The sequence below is a fragment of the Neoarius graeffei genome, chromosome 9, assembly GCF_027579695.1.
Source record: "Neoarius graeffei isolate fNeoGra1 chromosome 9, fNeoGra1.pri, whole genome shotgun sequence".
Classification (NCBI taxonomy): Eukaryota; Metazoa; Chordata; class Actinopteri; order Siluriformes; family Ariidae; genus Neoarius; species Neoarius graeffei.
This window is the reverse complement of record NC_083577.1, coordinates 57,922,764-57,942,872: the sequence shown is the minus strand read 5'-3', so window position 1 is coordinate 57,942,872 and position 20,109 is coordinate 57,922,764. Positions and strand designations below refer to the sequence as shown.

Here is a 20,109-nt window from a genome sequence, read left to right as displayed (position 1 = left end):
ATAAATGAACCGTGTCATTATTTGTCAGCAATAATTATTTACACAGGTCTCCTTTCATATTCAATAAATATTTATAAGAAAAAAATGAATTATTGCATGACTAATAAAATAATGCATTGCATGAATGTTAGTATGTTGATTATTACTGAGGACTATGTTACAACATATATAATAACAGATGTATCATGTATATGGCATGTTTATTTTCTTGACATCCTATACTGTCTTTAAATATATTAAAGGTTTAAATAAAAATTAAATAACCTTTACATAACATTCAATTTAATAATATTAAAAATTATCCCAGAAAATACAGGCATATTTTTTCTTTAACATTTATGATTATTATAATCCCATAAGATGACTTATTTTCATACACCAGCTTACATGTACGATGTTTGTGACATATACAAATTAAATCGACTGGTAATAGCATACTTCAGTGTTTGGGGTCTTTATGGGAACAGTTTGGAGAAGGTGCACAAATGACTGTGATGGTCAGGTATCGACAAACTTTTGGCTATAATGTATGTGAATGTGTATATAAAAGAGAATAAATGTATATGTTCATTTAAAAATCTCAGCAGTAAAAACAGTTACACTTTCTTCATACAAACTATGGACACATTTAATACACGTTACTTAGAGAGCTTGTACCACTTGTAGAACATGCCAGTGAACACCTCTGTCTCTCAAACCTTTCAGTCTGACTCATCACAGAACATCCTGGGCAAAGGTTGGGTGACTGCTCCTGCACAGGTTTCTCCTGCACAGTTTTAAAGTTTTTTGGGAGCATTTAAAGTCAAAATTCACTTGAAAACAGCAAGGTGTCTCCAAACTTTTGATGGGCAATGTGTGTATTTTTACAGACAAACAAAGGTCATCACTTTTAAATATTCACCTGCATTATAGAAGTATTCATTTTCTCTCCCATTTTCAAAATTTCACATCAATATTTAACATTTTCAATGAAAGCAATGACATTCCATTTTTCTGTATCACAGTTCATTTCGGCATTTGATCAATTTATGAAATGCTTTCTTGAAGTCCTCATTAAAGATGGTATAAATGAGTGGGTTGATTAGTGAGTTAAGGTATCCTAGCCAGGTCAGAAATGTAGCCATTTCATTGGAGGGGGTGCAGTTGCTGCATATGCTAATAATCACTTCCTGAATGAAGAATGGCAGCCAACAGATGACAAATGCCCCAAGAATGAGGCCCAGGGTCATGGCTGCCTTTCTTTCACGTGCCCCTGAAATCCGTTGTCTTTTGATCGACATCTCATGGCGAGGCTGAAAATTTGGGCTTGTGGCAGGGCTGTGTTTCTTGTTGCTCTCTGTAGAGGGTTCTGACATTGACTTCTCTGGTAGGGTGAGTGCATTATGACTCTGCTGTTCTCTGTCAGCGCACATAGGGATCTTGTGTCCATTTATCTCAAGCTTGTTCATGGGGCTGGGCCTTCTTTTGTGGTAAATAATTTTAGCTGCTTGGTATATTTTATAGTAAAGGATAAGGATGAGTATAAGTGGGACGTAGAAGGCCCCAAATGTGGAGTAAAGGGCAAAAGCAATGTTTTCATGTCTTATGAGACATTCGTTCTCCTGCTTTTCTCCTTGTTTGAAGTGTCTCCAAAGCATTGGAGGTAGAGATATGAGAATGGACAGGAGCCAAACAACACTGATTGTGACAACAGCCCGAAGAGACGTCCTCTTCCTGGAGTACTCCACGGCATCTGTGATGGCGCAATAACGATCCACAGCAATAGCTGCCAAATGCAAAATAGAGCATGTGCAGCAGGTGATGTCAACATTGAGCCAGATGGTGCACATTACCTCACCCATGACCCATGTCTCTTGCACAATGTAGACGATGCTAAAAGGCATGACCAGGATGGCCACCAGCAGGTCCGTCACAGCCAGAGAGCAAATAAGGTAGTTAGCGGGGTGGTGAAGTTTGCGAGTGACAGTGATGGCAGTGATGACTAAGGAGTTGATTGCTGTGGTTAGTACAGCCAGCAGAGACAGAGTGAGAGAGAGAAGGATCATGCCTGCAGGACTTCTACCAAGCCCGTCTGTAAAATTAGCCACACCTGTGCCATTTGGATTGGTGGTGTTTGGATCCATACCTGGGACCAAATACAGAGAAAACAGAAAATATTTGTAAAACATTACCTTTGAAGTCTGATATTGAATTGGTGATCTTAGTGATCCTGGATTTTAAGAAGCAGCACAACAAGAATATACAGTACAAGTATGTACCATATGAGATAGACCACACAATCTAGCCTACTGAATTTGCTGGTCTTGTGTAATTATGTGTATAACATTCCACATGTGAATGTCCTGGAAAATCCTGTGGTAAAGGAGGTATATCTACTTGTCTTGTTATTATCCTGTGTACTCCATGGGTAAGTTCACGAACTGCACCAATATTGATAAATATATGTTTGGATGCACAACATGCCTCTTCTGCAAACCTTTAACCTATTTCATTTCATTCATACCTTCCCATTACTTGTTTGAATAACCTTTCCTTATACATTAGCACACCTCATAACCTGTGACCCATGTTTCATCAAATGACAGACATCCACTTACTCAAAAAAAAAAAAAAAAGATATCCCAAAAATTTCATCCCAGACCTGGTATTTGGGTTTTGGACACTTTTTTCCTTCAGCCACTAGCTCACCCCCAACAATCCCTTCTTTTCAAACAAGAGAACAGGACCTATATTTGAAAACTGTTTGGCCATCATTTTTACCACATCAGTTTCAGTAGGGCCTCACCAGTGATGCACCTACTAATGAACTGGGGTGGGTTTCCCAAAAGCATCGCAGCACAAAGATCATCATTAAATGGTAGAGCAAGCAGCACAATGAACACTGTCTCTCCTAGTTAAGATGCCTTTAGTGTTATGAGGCTTTTGGGAAACCCACTGCTGTTTCTTTAATGATATTTTGTGTCTGTGCCTGGTGTTTCTGAATTTAGTTTTGAGACAGTGTGCTTCCAGTTCCCTCCCATGAACATTGCGCTTCCAGGTCCCACCCATTAAGGATATAAATGAGTTGCAGTACTGTGTTTCACCCAGACACTATGAAAAAAAAAATATTTCTGCAAGAAATGTTAGCGCACTGGAGGAATACAAAGCATAGCTCAGTCACACTTTGCTTCTTAAAATATATTTAACTAATGAGCTCATTATTTTGGCAAAGATATTACACTACCAACCAAAAAAAGTCGTCATTTGGATTTAAATAAGCAAATACATAAGAGCCTTTGATTGGATAATTACTGCAGTGATTAATGTGTTTCAGCTGGCAACAATTCTTTTCACCCCAACTGATGCAGTGAGTAGCTTCTCATTTCTTAAACAAACATGTCGGAAGACGTATCCTGTACTCATGGAAAAGATGCAACTGTGTTTCAGAAGGGTCAAATTATTGGCCTGCATCAAGCAAAGAAAACAACTAAGGGGGTTGCTGAAATGACTGGAATTGGGTTACGAACTGTCCAACGCATTATTAAAATATGGAAGAATAGTGGTGAACCATCAACTTCATGGAAAAAAAAATGTGGTTGGAAAAAGATCCTGACTGACCATGGTCAGAGATCACTTAAATGCTTGGTGAAGTCGAATCGTTTAAAAAAAATCAACAGTACAGCTCATGCCTTTGTTTAATATTGAAATTAAGAGCATTTTCACACTCACAGAGTGATGAGAACTCACAGGATTGCTACTAAACAGCTGTGTGACCAAAAGAAAACCACTTGGTAGTGAGACTAATCAAAAGCTTCAATTTGCTACGGAGCATAAAGCTTAGACTCTGGAGCAATGGAGAAAGGTCATGTGATTTGATAAGGCCAGACTGACCTTACTCCAGGGTGAGAGGTGTGTTAGGGTAAGAAGTGAAGTGCATGAAGTGATGCATCCATCATGCCTAGTGGCCACTGTATAAGCCTCTGGAGGCAGTGTTATGATCGGGGGTTGCTTCAGTTGGTCAGGTCGAAGCTCAGCAACATTATGGGGCAATAAAATAAAGTCAATTGACAACCTGAATGTAATGAATGACCAGGTTATCGCATCAATGGATTTTTTCTTCCCTGATGGCACAGGCATAAAATTAGGGCTCATATTGTGAAAGAGTGGTTCAGGATGCATGAGGAATCATTTTCACATATGAATTGTCCACCCCAGAGATCCAACCTTAACCCCACTGAGTATCTTTGGGATGTGCTGGAGAAGACTTTACGCAGTGGTTTGACTCTTCCATCCTCAACACAAGATCTCAATGAAAAATGAATACAACTCTGGACTGAAATAAATGTTGCGACATTGCATAAGTTTATCAAAACAATACCACGGCAAATACATGCTGTAATCAAAGCTAAAGGCGGTCCAACCAAATATTAGAGTGCGCAACTTTTTTTTGGTAGCGCAGTGTATTTTGCAGTTACAGTTCCCTACAATGCTGTGTTTCTTCTAGTGATAACAGACCTTTTAATACACTGCTTGACCAAAAGTATAGATACCCAAGCATCACTTCCATATGTGTTTGGAATATGTGACCCCTCACCGAATCCAGGGACGCATGTCGGCCGAAACGAATCTGAGATAATCACAAAAGAAGCATTTTTTTTTTCGAAATTTGTGATTTTCGTTTTTTTCCATCATGTGCAAGTTGAGATCTTGAAGAATGCAATCAGTATTTCAGATAGATTGTTTTGTTGGAAAAGCATACATTTTTTGTTGCAATTTGTCTCATTTTTGTCAGGACTGTAGCCTGCTGGGGGGTGTGGGTAAATTACCATATGGGCCATTCACATGATGATTTAAGTCTTTTGTTTTTGTTTTTTATTCGTCAATCAGCTGTATGATACGAGCTGAGCTCGTGGCTACTTAAGCTGCATACAGGCACGTAATTTCACTATGGAATGAGCAAACTAAACAGAGCGCAGAGGAGCTGAAACACCGCGAAGCAAACAGACACATGGTATTTACATCGGAGATAACCATTTCTAGCAACAACAAAAAAAGCGCAACCTCGTTTTCCAGATTGAATGGAATACTTGAATGATCGGATGATACACGGACCGTTCTAGGACTACATATTCCATTGGAGGCATTGATGTGTGCAAGGCGACGTTTCTCTTTCTGATGGGGTAAGTTTATTAATCTAAGGCTGTGTGGTTATTTTTGCATGTAACGGAGAGTGTTGTGGTTTGGTTAAGCCTAGATCACAACCGGACATACGATTTTTTTGGCCATGCGATTTTTGCCGTTTCCCAAATAGCTGCGTTTTTTTTTTCCATGGAGAAAGACGCGCGTTGGCCGTAAGTTTGTCTTGCAACCTGAAAAAAACGTAAGCGCCCGTAGAGTTTGTTTGACATGACAAAGAACCTCTGCGGCCGGTCTGGGGCTCGAAAATCCGCACGTCACACGCGCGCTCTCGTGCGTTTCACGCGCGCCCTCCATGCGTTTCTTGCGTTTTTTGCATGTAGACCGGCCGTAGGAGCACGTATGGCCGGTTGTGACCGAGGCTTTACATGAAACTAGTGTTGTGTTAGTTGTGTCATCATCGTGCTATCTTTCTTATGGTGTGAGTAATTTTTCAACCACAAAACGTTAAAGTATACTTTAGAACTTATTTTTGTACTTCATAATTGTTTTGGGCATACTTTGCATGGAAGGAAAATTGACGTGGTGATCTTTGTTTACATGAAAGTAGTATCGTGCTAGCTCGTAGGGGGTAGGGCTTTCCTTAATGTCATGCAGATGAGCACCATTATGTGCCCGCCCTACACCCAGAGTAGCTGAGATGGAAAACTTTGAGGGCGATTTTCTCCCTTTTCTGTTTTAAGAGGTATGCACTTTCAAAAGGCCACACATTCTTCAAATATTGTCAGATCTCCATATGGAAGGCATCATTGGAAAGCTTAGAAACTGTACTTTCTGAATCTGTCAATAACTCAAAATGCCCCCGGGCGGACATGTGTCCCTGGATTCCGTTATCTGACATATGTGTATCTCATTTTAGAATGTGATTGTGGGGATTTGTTTTTGTTCAGTCACAAGGACATTAGTGAAGTCAGGTGATAAGGCATTCGAATTTATTTCTAAGATCAATGGGGTTGAGAGCACATCCATGGAAACATAATCCATGAAGTGCATGACGTGGGCGGCATGGTGGTGTAGTGGTTAGCACTGTTGCCTCACAGCAAGAAGGTTCTGGATTCAAGCCCAGTGGCTGACGGGGGCTTTTCTGTGTGGAGTTTGCATGTTCTCCCCGTGTCTGCGTGAGTTTCCTCCGGGAGCTCTGGTTTCCCCCCACAGTTGAAAGACACGCGGTTAAGTTAACATGGGGCAGCCTTGGGCTGAAGTGCCCTAGAGCAAGGCACCTAACCCCCAACTGCTCCCTGGGTGCTGTAGCATATGTAGCTGCCCACTGCTCTGGGTATGTGTGTGTGCTCATTGCTCACTTGTGTGTGTGTATGTCTGTGTTCACTGCTTCAGATGGGTTAAATGCAGAGGACGAATTTCACTGTGCTTGAGTGTGCATGTGACAAATAAAGGTTTTTTCTTCTAACAACTTTTTTGCTGATATATAACATTCTGTCAAGGTGCAGAGACTAAACTTTCAGATTCTATGAACTTTCAAATTGACTGTATTTGCCCTCATTCTAAGCATTAACACTGAAGCTGTTACATTCACAAAAATGGTGATTCAAACAAGTCTTACTTCAACAAAAACTGTGGTTACATGGAATAAATCAGGTAGACCAGCATTTTTAGAATCACTAAACTGAATGATGGAATGAGTAAAAGGAGTGAGCGTGGTGATTTTGAATGTGATTACGGTTGGTAGTGCGCTTGTGTGGTTGACTGTCATCCATTTTATTTAAAAAAAAAAACTGTGATTGTCAATCCTGCAAATAAAATAGCTTGTGGATCAATGATCAGAGTAGAATGTTGAAAATTACACTAAAACTCGGCCAGAATAAGACAAACGACATTCAAATTTAATATTAGAATTTCTCCTTAAAATACTCCATTTATCACTTAGCTTTCAGCTCGAATAGGCTAAAACAGCTCAAGATTAGGTAGGTGCCGATGTTTTCAGTGAAGAACAAGGAAATGTGTCTCCATTAGGCAAAAAAGAATGACAACTGAACCATTACTGAGTAAAAAATGTGGCATAGTTAGTACAAATACTGTATTCTGTTAAAGACCAAAGAATGCACCACATGCTACTAGATAGGTGTACATACTAAACTGGCAACTCTGTGTAAATACAGAAGGAAACTTTTTCAGAATAACATTTATAGTATTGTGTACTTGAGCTGGAACATTCAAAATATGGATGGCAATGCTGCGTTTAGAGAGATAGAGATAAATAGCAAAAGGGTAAAGGTGAGAATGTCAAGAACAAAAAGTAAGCTCAGAAACTCATGACATGTGTCTATGCCTCTACTGGTTTTATGTGCATAATTGCAGTGTTTTCCCCAGAAAAAAAATTAAAGCCCTACATTCTGGCATGATAATACACAGACAATTGAGTGCCAATGGTGTGAAAGCAAGCGCCAAAGGCGTGAAGTGAAACTAGGGGGGTCCGGGGGCATGCTCTCCCGGAAAATTTTTTGAAAATAGATGCTCTCAGGTGCATTTTCAGGGTCTCTGAGAGGTTTTAGATACATGATTATAGGATAGATTTTACCAGTGTTTCAATGATTTCTGACCTAAACAGTATTAATGTATACACATTTGAAATTTCACCTTAAAGTTCAACATGCAAGTTAAACTGTTTTGTTATAGATTACTGAGGTATATGATAGCTCTACGGGGATCCCTTAATTACCTATGATCAAGTAGTGTTGTAACAAAAATGTGCATGAAAATATGAACAGTGGTTTGCTCCATCTTATGCAAGCCAATGAAGAGAATCGATCATCATGACCTCCTGTTGATCACAAAGGGATCTGAACCTAAGAACTGCCACCTTAAAATAAGTTGCTGTATTACTATAACTAATGATTTAGAATGTTTCTGATGCAATTACCATAATATATGTATAACTAAGATGCACTGAAAAGAAAAGTGAGGCAACTGCATATTATAAAGTTTAAATTTTGGCACTTTATTAAATGGACTAGATTAAGATTAAAACATATATTTAAAGGAAAAGAAAACTTAATTTCTACAGTTTAAGTTTGCAGAAAGATTATGCACTTATAAACACATTTCATGAAGGGAATTTGTTTATAAGTGTCAAATGTAGCATAATTGCGAATAATAATGATAAGCATATTTGGCAGTGTGATGTTACTGTGAGCCTTTAACAAAAGAATAATCCGGAGCATTCTTTTGTTAAATGGATCCCAGTGACATCACACTGCCAAAAATGCTTATGATTATTTGAAATTATGCTATATTTGACACATTTGGACAACTTCACTTCGTGAGAGTGTTTATAAGTGCATAATCTTTCTGCAAACCCAAACTAATGAATTAAGTTTCCTACTCCTTTAAAGCAGATTAATTCTCCTTGGCTTTTGGTTGGCCCAATGCTGGGCAACCCTCTCATGGTCCATCTCCCTGTCATCCATGCTGACGTGGATTAATTTGTCCAGCGAGTCTTCTCCTAGCTTATTAAAATCAGTCGGCTTTGTCCGTCTGGTGGAGGACAACATCGGCAGCCGATGAGATCGCTTATAATGAATCAGAAAATTCCGGGATGTCTGACGTTTTCTTTCGATATTTTTATTGGACGGTTTGAACACGTGATCTTGACATAGCCAACAGATTAGTTTGTTTACATCATACCACGCAGACATATTACTTTGACAGAATCAACACAAACATTGGGAAAGAAGACCGCTTGTTTAACACAAATATCAATCAATATGTAAACGGATCTGTTATTTGCTCTCCTATGTATCTAGTTACTTGCGGGTAGGAAATTTAACGTATCAGTATAAATCTAAGCGTATCGGATTTTAACTAAAGCGACTAACCATATCGGCAAGCAGAGCAAGCGTATCGGGCCCGATACGCTAAAACGCTTTGGGGAAAACCATTGTCATAATGATGGTTTTATCTTTGGAATGGAAAAATGCACTTACTGAATGAAATACTAAATTACTTTATTATTTCAAGTCAATATCCCAGTAATACCTCAGCTTGAAAGAAATTTCATTCACAACAGGTGCTTCAATTAAACACTGTACATAGTCAAAAGAAATTAGTTAGGTTTTGCTGAACATATAACCCTCCATCCATTATCTGTAGCCACTTATCCTGTACAGGGTCACAGGCAAGCTGGAGCCTATCCCAGCTGACTATGGGCAAGAGGCGGGGTCATCGCAGGGCTAACACATAGAGACAAACAACCGTTCACACTCATGGTCAATTTAGAGCCACCAATTAACTTAACCTGCACGTCTTTGGACTGTGGGGGAAAACAGAGCACCCGGAGGAAACCCACACAGACAGAACATGCAAACGCCACACAGAAAGGCCCTCGTCAGATGCTGGGCTTGAACCCAGGACCTTCTTGTTGTGAGGCAACAGTGCTAACCACTACACCACGGTGCCACCCCTGACCATATAACCTTCAGTCTGATATTCTTTACATGTGAACTCTGGGCAAAGTAGTCACAGAGCTAGGAAAGCCATACTGTTATTAGTGAAGTACAATTTGAGATATTAAATTGATTCTTTGTGGAGAACTGCAAATTTAGTTGATGAACTGGAAATATTCATGCAGAGCAATCCCTGAAAGCACTCTTGAAGACACTGTTCTAAAATAAGCCAGACAATATAAGCCACAATGACTTGTGCTTTAATTAGGATTATATTCACACCAAAGAAAAATACCAAGATCTGACCATTAACATCTGGTGAGATAAATTAAAGCAATGTATTTTAGTTTCATCTATGTATTATTATAACATTTCAGGAGTAACTCCTATCACATTACAGGTGTGAATAACATTGAAAAGGTATGGTTTAAATAATAGCTTTATGTTGACAATCATGTTAACTAAAGCCGAATCATTATATTGTGGTTATATTTTGTGGTGGGGTGGGTGGGGCAATAAATCTAAAAACCCTGAGCTTTTCAGGCAACCTGTCTGATTTACTACTATGATACCTTGTTGATACTATGAACATTAAGCATGTAGTGTTTGAATGAGTAAAATATAATGAAATAAGTTATGTAAGAAGTACAAGTTTGAATACTGTTTAATAATGAATGTTAAACAATTAATCATGCATTAGTTTCCTGAAGCATTTTTCTATATATTTGTGAAATTAAATGTTAACCATACTTGTACAAAGATTTACTCTCTTGGTTATGTGTTTACACTTTAAAAGCTATTAAACAAACCTACTGGCAGACTAATGATGAAGTCATTTTCAGTAGACATTCATATGCTCTTTTAACTTTCATTCCTTTCATCACCAGAAAGACAAGAGAAGTATATCCACTATTATGTACAATATTCACATCATAGTGAATACCCAGTGCTCCACTTCCCCTGAGAAGTGCCACCCATGACTCATTTACGCAGCTTATGAAAAGCTGTTTAAAGCTAGACGGCCTTTCAATTTCATAAAATCGGTGAAATCTAGTTCCCTCTGAAATTTGGTCATTGTGATATATCGCCCAATCTCCAGATTGTCTGTGCTGGCCAAACTGTTTGAATCTTTTATAAATGAGCAGCTTAAACATTTTTTAACTGAAAACTCCATTTTAAATCCTATGCAGTCTGGCTTCCGACAAGGCCATGGTACAGTCACAGCCGTAACCGTAGTCACAAATGATATTTTAAATGCCTTGGATAATAAGGAGTCTTGTGCTGCAATATTTATTGACCTTTCTAAAGCGTTTGATACGGTGAACCATGACCACCTTCTGAAGCGATTAAAAAGCATAGGTTTTAGTGGTACTGTATTAAGGTGGTTTTCAAATTATCTCAGTGGTAGAACACAATGTATTGTTATTGATAACTATACTTCATCATCATTAGAAGTCTTTATGGGTGTCCCACAAGGGTCTGTTTTGGGCCCAATTTTATTTTCTATTTATATAAATGATTTAGGTAAGAACTTGAAGCAAGCAAAGGTGCATCTTTATGCAGATGACACCATTTTGTATACCACAGCTTCATCAGTGAATGATGCATTTGCACAACTGCAGTCTGCTTTTAATCATGTACAAACATTTCTTATTGAGTTAAGGTTGGTACTGAATGCTAAAAAAACAAAAATAATGTCTTTTACACGATCACGCTCTCCAGCTAATATTGGTGTGTCAACATTAGATGGCACTGAAATAGAAAGAGTATCATCATACAAGTATTTAGGGATTTGGTTGGATGATAAGATGTCTTTTGGTGTACATATTGAGAGCCTCTGCAAGAAATTGAGACCAAAGTTGAATTTTTTCTTTAGAATGAGGAAGTGCTTTTCTTATCATGCAAGGAGAAGGTTAGTTCTAAGCACGTTCTTGTCAGTGCTTGATTATGGGGACACATTATATATGCACTCCAGTTTGTTTTTACTTAAAAAACTGGATGTGTTGTACCATTCAGCCCTGCGGTTCATCACTGGTGTATCAGCCGGGACTCACCACTGCACTCTTTATGAAACTGTACAATGGTCTTCTCTCTCTCTCCGAAGGAGAATCCATGCACTGACTTTTATTGCTAAAGCCCTAATGGGTAAACTACCCCTGTACATTTTTAATTTGCTTTCTTTTCATAATAGTGTTTACCGGACAAGGTCATCAGGAAAAATACTTTTACATGCTCCACAAACAAGATCAGAACTTGGTAAAACTGCCTTTTCTTCATATGCACCAAAGCTTTGGAATGAACTTCAAGTTACTTTAAATCTTGAAATTCTTCCACCCATTAATTCTTTTAAAGACCTTTTAAAAGCAACATTAACTGAGCATTGTAATTGTTTTTAATATCATTATTTGTTTGCCGTGTGCTTTTTTAGTAGTCTGTGTATACATAGGCTGTTAGCATTGATTTGTTTTTGTCTGTTTAGATGTGGTGTAGCTGTGGTTTGTTTTATGTGTTTTATTGTAATGTAACTTTTTAGCCGCCTATCTTGGCCAGGACTCCCTGGAAGAAGAGTTATTGTAACTCAATGGGACCATTTCCTGGTTAAAGAAAGGTTAAATAAATAAATAAAATAAAATGTTTATTTTTGCAATATCTAAAAAAACCACAGGCCATTCTGTGGCTGGGAAGTTATTTAATTTGAGGGGATTACCTAGCAAATAATGTGCATGAAATCGCTCGCTTCGCACAGTCAAGCAGACAGAGGAAGTCAATGTGCACACTTACCTGAGTTGTCGTCGTCTTCTTCAGTGTTGCATTACTGCCATGGACAGGTTTACCTTGACTGTGCACTGACAATTATATCATTCTGTTGCTAAACGAACAGCTGATCACACCAAGGCGCTCACTGACCGCCGATATTTAGTAGTTTGGTCCTGCGTTTCCTTTCCTTCTCAACATAACGTCTTCTCGCTTTCCATTACTGTAGTCAGTCTTTCACATTTCATTCACGTCTTCCATTTTCCTCTCCTGTTTCAAATTTGTATCCCACAATGCCTTGTGTGAACAGGGAAAGCCCACCACGTGATGCATGACGTAGTATCTTGAATTGGGTTATGGTGAAGCAAGAAAAAACATGAAAGAATTTAGGGTATCAGGGAATTGGGTGTCAGGGAAAATTCTTTTTATGACCTAAACTTGAAAAATCTGAAAGGTAGTCTACCTTTAAATGCACACTGAAAACACCTCCATTTGTGAATAGCTTACTTCCTTCAAGAAACATGCTGTTTCCATCCTATGTCATGTAAACCTGGCTGTCACATTCATATACTTGCATGCTTCTGAGGTAAGAATCAGTACTGTGCTTTGACCCCAATATAGAGAGAACCAGGTAAACTCCACTCAGTTACAAACTTACTGTCTTAAGAAAACTGCAACTTAGGCAACCGTGAACTCCTTGCCATCGAGCTAGATCAGGAAGTTGGAGACAATTGCTAAAAGTGTCCCGTCATCTTTTCACGATGTTGAGTGATCCCATTGGCACACTCTGGAGCCCAGAAACTCTTCTACTGCTGCTTTTGGTGTTTCATTTTAATCACTGATGTGCAGAAATATATCAACTCCTGGACAGTATACACTCTCAGAAAATAAAGTACATTATCATACCTTTAGGGGTACAACAGCTTGTCACTGGGGCAATACCCTCTAAGGTACTTATTTGTACCTATTAGATACTGCTTGGGAACATATATGTACCTCTCTGTCCCTAAAAAGGTATACATATTTACCGTAAGGACCAATAACGTGCCCAAGGTGGTACATTGGTGTAGATTGTACCTTGGGGGACAGAAATGGACTCCTACTATACCTCTATTTCTGACAGTGTATTGCCATGGCAAGATATCCTTGCAGCTCCCTGCAGGAAACTGAACACCCCTTCCTATAACTCAATCTTTCTCAGAGATGATAGGATGACCCTGGTCCATTTAATTGGTGGGTTTTATCAAGGCTCTCCAAGTCTCTGAAAGTAATACTTACAGTGGTAGGTCTCTCTGAAGTGTGTTGTTTCATCTGATTACAAACAAACAAAAGCCTCTTTCTGTCAGTTGCTCAAACATACATTACATTACCTCAGGTAGTCATCATCAAGAGCCCAACAGTCCAATGAACAGACAAGTTCATCTCAGCAACAATGGCCACCGCATGACAACAGGTAGCAGGTAGCAAAAGACTAACACAAGCAAAAGAATTCCTGCTGGGAAGTGAGGAGCCATGGAAGACTGAAGGACATTACTTTCTTTAGTCATGATAGAAGGCAGAGATGCTGGATCAGTACATGGAAGTCTATTAACCACACCAATCCAGATCTTTCACTTATTCACACCTAGTGGTCAGAAACTAGCCCTCTGAAGCAAAACCACTTCATGGATCCAATGCTACTCACTCTTTCCCCAGAGTACCAGCACTGAGATTTTTCAAAACACATTCCATCATGTCCCCTTCCCATAACTGCTACACAAATGTCCAAGGCTGAGGTAGCACACCTTGTCTTGTTCACACTTCACATTACCGTTTGGGCCAGAAATTAAGAATTTTGAAAATAAAGTAACAAAGAATCAATGACTGGAAATTAATGCCTAATTTAAAAAAAACAAAGAAAAATAATATTTGGCTATGTTATATTCTCTGACAACTGTATTGTGCTATGCATTTGAGTATTACTTAATTATGAGTGCAGCATCATAAATACAAGGGTTCTAATCAAAATAATCATATTTATAAAAAAAGTAACTCAATGTAATTCATTTAAAAGTAATCCCATGTAACAGAATGACAACATATAAAGGATTCATCACCAATTTCCATTTTCCAGATTCTGATAACAAGTAAAGAGAAAGGGAAACCCATACAGGAGGGCTGTTTTAATCTGCCAGTCAGTTAGGATAGGCGTTGTCCATAGTAGACATACAGTTCACTGTCTCATGTTGATTATAATGTTGATGCTGAATTCTGTAATAAAAAATGGTCCATGCTCTAAATGCCGAACTGCTTCTAGGAGGATTTAGATGATTGAATAGAATTCAGTGTGATTGAATAGCATTATTATAGTGCAAATAACGCCTGAGGTTAACGTATGAGGTTGAAGAAAATTTAGACAGTTAAAGAGGAAAACAGATTTATTGTCTTAAAAGGTCAGTTATATTTATACTTACTGATGGTATTAAAGCAATTTACTTGCCAGAACATATACTGGTGCTATGTATTATTTCTGATAACAAATGCTGGTCTTGTAACCTCCTCTTTCTCAGGTAATGTGCATTCCACATTAAAATACACTCTTTGTATTGTATTGTTACAATGATTTTGCATTGAAAATGAGATGGACTCCGTTTTTCAAAGTGATGCAAAGCAGGTAGGAGGTATTATCTTTTCTAGCTAATGATATCTAAACATGATCTACTGAACACTGTTATCATCCTGACACAATAACAGTGTATAAACAGTACTGTGCAAATGTCTTAGGCACTTTTTTCTTTTTAGTACAAACTTTGTTATCGACTTTTATTTTATGACTTCTGCATTATGGAACCGTAAAAAAAAAAAAAACACTTTAGATTTCTGAGCATTAGTTTTCCAGCACAAAATTAAATGTTACAGAAAAACGTTTGTATGTCAGTAAAGAAAGCCACATATAACATAACAGACCACTTTTCAGGGGAAAAAAAACATAATAAAGGCTGCTGGGTTTTCTACAGAAATAAGAAATTAGTGTAACAGTCAAAGTGTCCGGAAGAACTGTAGCTGATTGTGTAAAATACTCAGTAAAATTTACAGCTCAGTTCCTTATAAAACTGCACTAACTGTACCTGAAAGTGCTCTTTCTTTCTTTCTTTCTTTCTTTCTTTCTTTCTTTCTTTCTTTCTTTCTTTCTATTTTTTAAGCAAAGGGTCGTCACACCAAACATTGACTTTTTTTCATGCATTACTGTAAAAACATTTAATTTCATTATTTTTGAAGGCATTTTTGCTCTACAGCATTTCATTGCATGTGCCTAAGACTTTTGCACAATACTGTAATACTTCAAAATGTACACCATTCAACACAAGAGACATTAAAAAAGCTCAAAAAATAAGATGTCACTATTCCAAGATATTGCCATTAAGGTGTTGTATTAATTTATGGTTTATAATCAACTAGCCTAATGCTCATGATAAGCTAATATACTTAGTGGAGTAAACAGTATGCATGTTATTCACACCTTATGAAAGTATAATTTTTTTGACACGAGTAATTTAGTAATGCCTTAGGTTTACAAATGATACTTTAAGTTATTCAACATGCCTGTCTTTCTAAATGCTACCTTATTTTTGCATGATATAATGATGTTCATGATGTAACACAGATCTCATCTGCAGTCAAATACTTAGCACATATGCTCCACAACTACTGCTTTTACATCTACATGAATTGTTTATTCTCATATATACTTACCACTAGTAAATACACAAATAGTATAGGCAACTCACAATACTGCTCACTAAAACATCAGAAATAAAATAGCATGGTCATATGACCATGACCAAATAATTACCTGATATGAAGGCTTCAGAGTGAAATCCAGTCAAATTAAAAGCTAGTTGCAGAAGAGTTATCTTTGTTTTCTCATGCTACAGCACACATGCTACATGCCGATAACAATACACCACAAGGAAATGAGAGGGGCAAAAAAATTATTTAAATTGATGAAGAGATAAGCGGTAATTAATAATACATCAATAATGTAATAGAAAAACAATTTGCATAAAGAAATGCAAACAACATAAAAGTATAAACAAGAAGTATTTAAAATGTATTATTTTATAGACATATTCTAAAACTGATATAATTGCAAATTATAGAGATATATAATTGAATAGATGTAATAAACCCATCAAAGATTATATTTTAGTGGACAGGCAATTTGGGGGACTGTTCACTTTGCCCAACTGTAATAATGTGTGATTTGTTCCAGCAGAATGGATCTTATTTATTATGGAGATGGGGTTCATTTGGTTGACTTGATTAACATATTAAACTTGGTTTTCATATTTTTATAATTCAAGTGCAAAGATATGAGAAATGTACAAAGTTTTTCATGTCTGCATCATTTAATTTTGCTTAAATGTGTATTATGACAGATATGTTTTACACATTACATGGTATTGGTCTTTACCAGAATTAAGAATGAAGAGTTAACCACTGTTAAAAAAAAAGACATTTAATATTTAAAGCATCGGACTGTGTATGATTCCATGTAATTATAATACACCAACACACTCCTATTATCATCACACACACGCATGCACATGCACATGCACACGTACACATACACACTTCCATATCCATCATACATCAACACCAGGTGATCAGAGCAAATTTGAATAAGATATGGCAGAAATGTAAATTTGGTCAAATCAAAAGGATGTGAGACATGATAGCTTGGCAAGCACTTACTTTCACTCCACACTTCATCTAGTTAAACCTGTTAATTTGATTATTTTGCATTTATCTATATAAAAAGACACTGATGTTCTTTCAATATGTAGGCTGTCACAATTTTCTTTTTTAAATACATCGATCAGCCATAATAATAAAATGACCGACAGGTGAACTGAATAACATTGACTCATTACAATGGCACCTGACAAGGGGTAGGATATATTTGGCAGCAAGTGAACAGTCAGTTCTTAAAGCTAATGTTTTGAAAGCAAGAATAATGGACAAGCATGAGCATCTGAGTGACTTTGACAAGGGCCAAATTGTGACAGCTAGACAACTGGGTCTAAGCATCTCCAAAATGTCACGTCTTGTGGGGTGTTCCTGGTATGCAGTGATCAGTATCTACCAAAAGTGGTCCAAGGAAGGACAACTGGTGAACCGGTGACAGGGTCATGGGCTCCCAAGGCTCATTTATGCACATGGGAAGCGAAGGCTTGCCTGTCTGGTCCAATCCCAGAAAAGAGCTACTGTAGCACAAATGGCTGAAGAAGTTAATGCTGGCTATAATAGAAAGACGTCAGAATACACACTGCATCACAGCTTGCTGCATACGGTGCTGTGTAGCAGCAGACCAGTCAGAGTGCCCATGTTGAGCCCTGTCCACCATTGAAAGCACCTATGATAGGCATGTAAACATCAAAACTGGACCGTGGAGCAATGGAAGAAGGTAGCCTGGACTGATGAATCATGTTTTCTTTTATCATGTGGATGGCCAGATGCTTGTGCATTGCTTACCTGAGGAAGAGATGGCACTAGGATGTATTATGTGAAGAAAGCAAATTGGTAGAGGCTCTTGACAATGTTCTGCGGGGAAACTTTGGGTCCTGGCATTCATGTGGATGTTACTTTGACACATATCACCTACCTAAACATTGTTGCAGACCAAGTACACCCTTTCGTGGTAACGGTGTTCCCTCATGGAAGTGGCCTTATTCAGCAGGATAATGTGTCCTGACACACTTCAACAATTGTTCGGGAATGGTTTGAGGGACAATGAGAAAGGTGTTGACTTGGCCTCCAACTTCCCCAGTTCTCAATCCGATCCAGCATCTGTGGGATGTGCTGGATCTGATCCATGGAGGCCCTACCTCACAACTTACAGGAGTTAAAGGATCTGCTGCTAACGTCTTGGTGCCAGATACCACAGCACACCTTGAGAGGCCTTGTAGAGTCCATGCCTCAACGGGTGGATTTAATGTTATGGCTGGCAGGTGGATTTAATGTTATGGCTGATCGGTGTATATTGTGTTACTGTATAGGCAACCAAGTTGTCGTTTTCATTCATTCATTGATTCATTCATTCATGATCCTATAACTATCAGACACCAAATAACCCCGATACCAATCACACACCAACTATCTCATACAACCATCTCTCTCTCTCTCTCACACACACACTCCAACAGTCATGCTCTTATAACCACTGCACATCAACATACCAACACTCTCCTATATAACCATCACACACTAACTCCTATAGCCATCAAACACACAAATATGCTCCTTTAACCACTGCACACCAACTCCAATAGATATCACACACAAACAGGCTCTCAGAGATCCATTCATCAATGCAAATTGATAACCACAGGAAAATGTAATTCATGTTTACTTTATAAATTGCCAACTCAGTGTATACCCAGTACAAACTCACATCCCCCAACCATCACAGTTATAAATGCTCCCAATCAAATGTTAAGCAATTAGGTACAGTATAACACCGTAAATGGTGTAAATGCCTAAGACTTCATGACTGTGATTATTTGTGATGTGTCGATGTAACATAGGTTAATGAGAAATGGCAAAATCTCTCACCTGTGTAAAGAGTTCAGGTGTATGCCCAATGAGATTTAAACTCATTACCTTGGAAACTATTAAATGACTTTATGAGCCATGTCTCTGCCTAAGCACTACAACATGAAAGCGCGTTGCATTTCTAAAAAAATAAATCAATAAAAAAGTGAGAAGCAGATTGCGTTTTTAAAAATGCATGCTGCAAAAACAGAAGTAGCCTAACTCAAATCCTAAAGCTTTGTGTAATATATATATATATATATATATATATATATATATATATATATATATATATCCAATGCGCCGAAATTTATTCAGATTTTAAAGCGCTGTCATCAGTGTTCATCAGAGAAACGACTCGTAGAAATACTCACATGTTCGTGCTGTCCTTTAGAGCAGGATCTGTTCAGTAGAGCAGCTTTTCAGGCAGTGACCGTGAGCGCGCAAAGCAACGGAGACGCGCACGAGTCCCCCTGCTGTGCAGTCGGTAAACACGCATATGGATGTGGGATTGGACAAACAGATATGGTTTCAGATCGACCAGCAGGCGAAAAATATGCTTTTACTTAGCCTGATATAAGCCTCAGACTTATAAGTCCCCCCCATAATATGCATACACCTATACACTCTATAGTCTAACCTTAACCTCAATAACTAAAAGGAAGAAAGCACATCATACAACCCCGATTCCAAAAAAGTTGGGACAAAGTACAAATTGTAAATAAAAACGGAATGCAATAATTTACAAATCTTAAAAACTGATATTGTATTCACAATAGAACATAGACAACATATCAAATGTCGAAAGTGAGACATTTTGAAATTTCATGCCAAATATTGGCTCATTTGAAATTTCATGACAGCAACACATCTCAAAAAAGTTGGGACAGGGGCAATAAGAGGCTGGAAAAGTTAAAGGTACAAAAAAGTAACAGCTGGAAGACCAAATTGCAACTCGTTAGGTCAATTGGCAATAGGTCATTAACATGACTGGGTATAAAAAGAGCATCTTGGAGTGGCAGCGGCTCTCGGAAGTAAAGATGGGAAGAGGATCACCAATCCCCCTAATTCTGTGCCGACAAATAGTGGAGCAATATCACAAAGGAGTTCGACAGTGTAAAATTGCAAAGAGTTTGAACATATCATCATCTACAGTGCATAATATCATCAAAAGATTCAGAGAATCTGGAAGAATCTCTGTGCATAA

The 20,109-nt window shown here is 38.1% G+C and overlaps 1 protein-coding gene across 2 annotated transcripts; it reads right to left on the bottom strand.

Annotated features, from left to right (window-relative positions):
• Window positions 1-321: 321 nt before the first annotated feature.
• htr1fa (5-hydroxytryptamine (serotonin) receptor 1Fa) lies at window positions 322-19,329 on the bottom strand. Of its 2 annotated transcripts, none has more exons than XM_060929919.1 (2): window positions 19,277-19,329; window positions 322-2,125 (listed from the first exon to the last, which is right to left on the bottom strand). In XM_060929919.1, the coding sequence occupies exon 2, from the start codon at window positions 2,121-2,123 to the stop codon at window positions 999-1,001; it is 1,125 nt and encodes a 374-aa protein (XP_060785902.1). In that variant the 5' UTR covers window positions 2,124-2,125; window positions 19,277-19,329; the 3' UTR covers window positions 322-998. The 2 variants fall into 2 exon arrangements, with proteins under 2 accessions (XP_060785902.1, XP_060785900.1); XM_060929917.1 differs by lacking the exon at window positions 19,277-19,329 and adding an exon at window positions 12,357-12,640.
• Window positions 19,330-20,109: the final 780 nt, after the last annotated feature.